The sequence below is a fragment of the Olea europaea genome, chromosome 10 (genome assembly GCF_002742605.1).
Source record: "Olea europaea var. sylvestris chromosome 10, O_europaea_v1, whole genome shotgun sequence".
In the NCBI taxonomy this organism is placed as follows: Eukaryota; Viridiplantae; Streptophyta; class Magnoliopsida; order Lamiales; family Oleaceae; genus Olea; species Olea europaea.
Genome location: NC_036246.1, coordinates 6,725,207 through 6,732,235, shown reverse-complemented (window position 1 = coordinate 6,732,235; position 7,029 = coordinate 6,725,207). Strand labels below are relative to the sequence as shown.

Here is a 7,029-nt window from a genome sequence, read left to right as displayed (position 1 = left end):
GAACATCCGTCAGTCTCAACTCCGGAATTGCAATCATATACTAGTATTGAACGGGATCCGGGAAAAAGAAAACAAATGTTTGAACATCCTACCAATCTATAAGATGAGATTAGAATTGCATATATAAAAGTTGGACCTTATCAGTTGAAGCTTGAGGAGTATCCAATGATAGAAGGAAAAAAACAAGCTAGTCGCTTTCAGAAAAAATGGTTCACAGAATTTCCATGATTGGAGTATTCTTCTACAATTGAAAAGGCATATTGCTTTTACTGTTTTCTTTTTCAGAAAAAGGGTAATTCTTCTGCCTGTTCGGGATTGGTTACTGAAGGATATATAATAAATGGAAGAGGGTGAAAGATGGAAATAAATGTGCATTTCTTGTTCATGCTAATTCAGCATATCATAAACTGTGTGAGACTAGAGCTAAAGATTTAATCAAACAGTCTTAGCATATTGATAAGTTAATGAATATTGTATCGAAAGAGGAAATTCGAAAACGTCGTTTGCGTATAATGACTTCAATTAAAAGTGTTCGATGGTGAGCATTTCAAGGTTTAGGGTTTAGAGGTAATGATGAATCTCCATCTTCACGTAATCGTGGGAATTTTATACAATGAATAAAGTACGCAGCAAATTTGAATCTAGATGTTAGTAAAGTTGTTTTGGAAAATGCACCACAAAATGCCCAATACATTGCTCCAACCTTTCAAAAAGAAATTTTGCATATTATGGCCAATAGAGTACGACATATGATTCGATAGGAAGTTGAGGATGAATGCTTTTGCATTCTTGTTGATGAGGCACAAGATGCATCTAATCAAGAGCAGATGACCATTATCTTGAGGTTTGTGAATAGTCATGGTAGTTTGATAAAACGTTGCAATCAAAAGAGTCAGTGACACTACTTCATCGAATCTCAAAAATGAATTATGTGATGTTCTTACTCAATATGAACTTCGGGTAAACAAAATGAGAGGACAAGGGTATGATGGCGCTAGTAACATGCAAAGTGCTTGGAATGGACTTCAAGCATTATTTCTTAAAGATTGTCCATGTGCATACTATGTCCATTGTTTTGCTCATCGATTACAGCTAACATTGGTCGTGGCAGCTAAAGAAGACAATGTCATTTGGAACTTCTTTTCTCATTTGGATAAGATTGTCAATGTTATTACTTCTTTTCCTAAATGAGTTACTGAGTTGCAATTTTCTCATAGAGAGGAAATTCAACATATGTTGGATACCCGGGAGTGTGAATCTGGAAGTGGAGGCTAATCAAATGGTTAATCTGCAACGATCGGGAGCTACTCGTTGGAGCTCACATTACAACTCTATAAAGAGCTTGATAGATACGTAAGGTGCAACCCGCAAAGTGCTTCAATATATTTGTGATCATTGTTCAAACGGTAGATCTCAAGCTAAATCTAATGGTGCTTGCAAAAAGTTGGTGAGTTTTAAGTTCATATTTATCTTGCATTTGATGTATAGAATAATGAGAATCAGTGATGTTCTTTGTCAAGCCCTTCAAAGAAGATCCCAAGACATCTTGACTGCATTAAGGTTTGTGTCTACCATTAAATAATTGCTTCAAAAATTGAGAGATGATGATTGGGAAGAATTTCTTCAAGAAGTAAAATCCTTTTGCTCAAAGAATAATATTACAATACCCGATCTAGAAGGTTTCTATAACATTGGCTGTTCTAGTGATGAAACTACAATTGAGCATTATTATCACTATGATGTTTTTAATGAAGCAATAGATTTTGTAATGATGGAGTTAAATACAAGATTTAATGACATATCAGTAGAACTCCTTTTCTCTCTGTGCAGCTTTGGATCCTAAAGATTCATTTAGATCGTTTGACAGTCGAAAAATTTGCACACTTGCATAGAAATTTTACCCTCAAGATTTTTTGAAGCAAGATATTATTACATTGGAATATGAGTTGCCACATTATGAGTTAGATATGAAGGGTGAGTCTCGATTTCAAATATCTACACTTTTTGAGTTATGCAAATAGTTGACTGAGAGTGGAAGGTCAGAGATTTACATTATGATGATTAGATTGATTTGTCTTGTATGTATTGACATTACCCGTTTCTACCGCAAGTACTGAGCGAGCATTTTCAGCGATGAAACATGTGAAGAGGACAGTTCGCAACAAAATGGAGGATGATTTTCTTGCTGATTGTATGATACTTTTTATAGAAAGAGAACTTGCTGAGAAAATAGATTTAGATTCTATTATAGATGAGTATTATGTTTCAAATCCTCGTCGGGAACGACTTAAATAAATAATGTTATTTAACGAGTTTTTATGTACGTATAAATTTTATTACATTCACTTTATCAAGTACTTCCAGTCCCTCCTATGAAAAATCCTGGATTCGTCCCTGTTCACCACCAACTCGAAGTGTTTCCAAAGTGACTCCACCATCAATGTCCGCGTGTTGCTAACGTGCTGCGAGGCACAAAACAATTCTACTTAACCGGGAAGCGCAGTGCACTCCGAGGTTCTCCTTCAGCGCTGCCACTTTCAGAAAGAGAATTTGTGTCAAGATCCTCTCTATCCCCAATGCCTAATTGATTTGACGTCTCCATGAGTCTAGTTGATATGACGTATTAACTTTATGTCAACTCAACTCGGGAGAAGTTATTACCTGCCCACTCTATAGATGCGATTAATTGACGTCTATGAGCAGATGCCTCACGCTATCAAATGCATACACGTGTCCCACATCCAACAATTCTCCTCACCTATAAATACCCAAGGTTTGACAAGAGATAAAGGTAATGAAACTCTTGCAATTTAGCTCTCCATAACAAGAAAATATATATAGTCTCTTCCTCACTCACTTGCACAACCCGGACACTGCTTCGATCACCGAATACTAATTTGACCGTCGGAGTGTATGCGGTCGCCACCACCCCAGCTGATTCCGCCCGTGTGTTGATTACACGAAGGGAGGATCACGTGGAGCAGCTATCGGTTGGCCACGTAGGAGGTCCAATTCGCGAGGTCAACAGATTGGTGCCGTCTGTGGGAAACTTCCCATCCAAAGTTCTACGTTCTCCACCGGAAAAGCCATAGGAAAACCATTGACTTACCCTGAAAAGGGGATGTTCTAGAAAAAGAATAAAGTCGGATTACAACCCAGATTCTTATCACTCTTGAAAAAGGAGTAGATAAGATGAGTTCCAGCAATGAGGACACAAACCCCCGGATGGACGCCTCTAAAGAAGAGATGCTCCGAAACAATGTCACTCACCAAAGATCCCATCATCGGCGTCGTCGAGGTGAAAGAATGGCCATGCTCACTAAAGGAATTACCCAAATAGTTGCAGGCATGAGAGAGATCACAGCTCAAAATATGTCGATGCATGAATTCTTCATGTGAGCCCAAGGTTATCAGGGCGCCCAATTGTTCCAACAATCTTACCCAGCTCATGAAGTCCCTGCGTCTCATTCTTGAGGCCATATGAGCCAGCACAAAGAACCCCCCTCGAGAGAGAAGTGGGTATGGAAGTCACATCCTATGTGCAAAGGAGCCAACCAGTAGAACCTCAATTGCGGGACAACTTCCCACCAGAATGTGAAGCACAAAGGTCAGTCAGTGTTTTTGACCGGATAGGGTGAACCCTAGTAATAGGGTCCACTCAGTGGAAAGATCAATTCAACAAGGGGAAGAGCAAGAACAAACACCCATTCCACCTAGAAATAGGAAGGAGAGAAGAAACTTAGTTGATTGGGGTAGTCGAGGAAGAGCACCTCCACTTTCCCAAAACATGCAAGATGATGGGGACTCCGAAGGGCCGTGTCGATCTTACGAGATTGTTGATGATGATGATAACCTCCCTTCCTCAAGGGAGATCCAAGGCTCCCCAATGCCTGCAAATTTCGTACCACCTAAAATCCCCAAGCATGAAGGAAAAGGGGACCCGGAGAAGTACCTCACGAAGTACATGACACAGATGAGTCTCAGGGGACCTTGTCTGCTTTGAAATGCAGAGCTTCCACCTAACCCTGGCCAGAGCTGTTGAAGTGTGGTACAACAAGCTGCCTCTCCTGAGCATTAGGAGTTCGCCAGAGCTAAAAAAGGCCTTCTTGAACCAGTACCTCTCACGTAGAGAAGAAGAGGCCCTAGTGCAACGCCTGCAAGATATGAGACAAGCCCCTGGAGAAACGCTAAAAAGCTACCTCGCCAGGTTTACGGACGAGATCACCTACTACCAATAGGTCACTGACAGAAAAGCCCTTTCAGCCTTGAAAGACGGCCTCAACATAAACACTTTGTTCTGGAGAGATGTGCGCCGCAAGAATTCTACCACTTATGACGAATTGGTGGAAATGATGAGAGTTGAAATCGCCAGTGAAGAGATGATTGATCACCAAAATCGTGCCACACGAAAATTCCCTCCGCCTCAGAGGCAAGTAGGTCGAGGACCCGTTGCGCACCTTGTCACCCAGCAATGGACCCAGGCAGGGCATACAATAGCTCCCATGTCCGGACAGGCACTAGCTTCTGTCACACTAAATGCAGTGCTGGAGAATGCCCCTGCTGAGGTAGGACTATCTAAGGGTACTGGTAATAGTCGAAAGAAGAAGAAGAAGCGGTCAAGCAGGCCTTTAAAGGGGGCAATGTTCTGCACCTTCCACCAACTCTATGGACATGAGACCAGCGAATGCAGAGACGCTCTGCGATGCTCAGATAGGAATAATCCACATCCATCTAGGAAGGACAAACATCCTCGCAGATTCGTCTCCCCGAACACGGGTGAAAGGAGGTATAGAGATCAATCACCTCGAAGAAGAGGATCGAGGGACAGAGGAGAGTCTAGACAGAGAGATCAGGCCCCATTTTTTGAAGGCCAAATCATCAGGGAAATTGACACGATCATCGGGGGATCTCACATCGGCGGCAACACTAGAAATACCCAAAGGAACTAAACAAGGGAAGCAAAGGATCCGTTAATGCTCATGTACATCGTTAATCAATCCCAAGAAGCCAACAGGATGAGCTCGATTACCTTCTCCCAAGAAGATACACAAGGAGTTCACCACCCCCATTGTGACGCATTGCTAGTAAGAGCCACAGTAGCAAGAAACGGACTCAAACGCATGCTTGTCGACAATGGCAGCTCGGTGAATATACTGTTTGGCTCTATATTTGACAAAATGCAAATTGAACACGGGCTAATCCCCATGACCGACCCACTATTTGGATTTACTGGAGACAACATCATCTCACGAGGACAAATTACTCTATCCATCGAGACGGGTTCAGCTCCCCTAGTGGCCCAACATTTTATGGAATTTTTGGTAGTAGACCACAGGTCAGCCTACCACGGAGTATTGGGCAGACCCGCCTTGAAAGATTTTTGGGCTGTCACCTCCATCCATTACTTGTGTATAAAGTTCTCAACTGAGCATGGAATTGCTACGATTCAAGGCGACCAGATGGGCTCCAGAGCATGTTATCTAAACTCTTTGCGAAAATCAGAGTCCCGCACTGTTAATGTAATCATAACGGAGGTTGCGAACGAATCCGGCTTGGACGTGGAAATGCTCGACACCCCCGAAATAGGGCATACCTCCAAACAGGATGAAGACGTCGACATGGAAGATGCCCTTGAAGAAGGACACCCTCTTGATGAATTAGACCCCCAAATAACTGGCTTAGAACCGAACACGACCCGTCAACCCAGAGGACCCCAGTCAGGTCTTGCGAATAGGAAAGACGTTGTCCCCCGAAGTGAAAGAACAAATGATAAGCTTCCTGAAAATGAACATGGATGTCTTCGCTTGGACGCACGAAGACATGGTAGGAATAGACCTAAGGATCAATTGACATCGCCTAAACATCAACGCCTTCTGTGCCCCACATCGATAGAAAAGACAAGCCCTCAACCCGAAGAGGTATGAGGCACTCAAAGACGAAGTCAATAAGCTTAGCCGTAACGGCTTCATCAGAGAAGCCATTTATCCGAAGTGGATATCCAACTCGGTCCTTGTGAGGAAGCCTAGCGGGAAATGGAGGGTGTGCATAGACTTCACGAACTTAAACAAAGCATGCCCTAAAGATAGCTTCCCACTGCCAAGGATAGACCATCTTGTGGATTTCACTGCTGAACATGAACTCTTGAGCTTCACGGATGCGTGCTCAGGATACAACCATAAACCCATGTTTCGACCTGATGAGGAGGCCACGTCGTTCATCAAAGACAGAGGACTGTACTCCTACAAAGTTATGCCCTTCGGATTGAACACTGCTGGAGCTACATATCAGAGTTTGGTCAACATGATGTTTGCCGAACTCATTGGAAAAACCATGTAAGTCTACATGGATGACATGCTAGTCAAAAGCCTCCAGGCGAATGAACACGTAAGTTACCTCGACCAGACCTTTCAGATTCTTAGAAAATACAAAATGAAATTGAACTCCCTCAAATGCACCTTCAGCGTGACTTCAGGTCAGTTTTTGGGGTATATTGTGAACCAAAGGGGAATCGAAGAAAATTCTGTAAAGATTAGAGCCTTACAGGAAATGAGGTCACCTCAGAAGCTGAAGGAGGTCCAGAGCCTCAATGGTCGGATAGATGGGCTTAGTCATTTCATCTCCAAAGCCACTGATAAGAGCCTACCCTTCTTCAAAGTGTTGAAGTAAGGAAAGAAGTTCCAATGGACCGATCAGTGCGAGGAAGCCTTCCAAGCCCTGAAGAAGTACTTAGGAGAGGCGCCTCTATTATCCAAACCTAAACCACAGAAATCACTATTGCTATACTTGGCGGTCTCAGACGAGGCGGTTAACCCAGTCATAGTTAGAAAGAGAACGAGAACCAATTGATGGTATACTATGTCAACAAAGCACTACTCCCGATAGAAACCCGCTACTTGGACATAGAAAAATTGGCACTCGCCCTTATCACGACGTCAAGGAAGCTAAGGCCATACTTTTAGGCCCACTCAATCGAGGTTCTCACCAACTTCCCATTGAAGCAGGTGCTGCAGAAAAAGGATGCTTCGGGCC

At 42.9% G+C, this 7,029-nt stretch overlaps 1 protein-coding gene across 1 annotated transcript; it reads left to right on the top strand.

The window, feature by feature from the left end:
- Positions 1-5,204: 5,204 nt before the first annotated feature.
- On the top strand, positions 5,205-6,666 carry LOC111400225. The gene is made up of 3 exons (XM_023027651.1): positions 5,205-5,918; positions 5,992-6,233; positions 6,462-6,666. The coding sequence occupies exons 1-3, from the start codon at positions 5,205-5,207 to the stop codon at positions 6,664-6,666; spliced, it is 1,161 nt and encodes a 386-aa protein (XP_022883419.1).
- Positions 6,667-7,029: the final 363 nt, after the last annotated feature.

Bases quoted from the DNA above. Each gene is read 5' to 3' on its own strand.
- LOC111400225 (XM_023027651.1), top strand. From the start codon at position 5,205: ATGACCGACCCACTATTTGGATTTACTGGAGACAACATCATCTCACGA. The intron at 5,919-5,991 runs GTATGAGGCACT...ATTTATCCGAAG, and splicing joins CAAGCCCTCAACCCGAAGAG to TGGATATCCAACTCGGTCCT. The intron at 6,234-6,461 runs GTACTCCTACAA...ATGCACCTTCAG, and splicing joins TTCATCAAAGACAGAGGACT to CGTGACTTCAGGTCAGTTTT.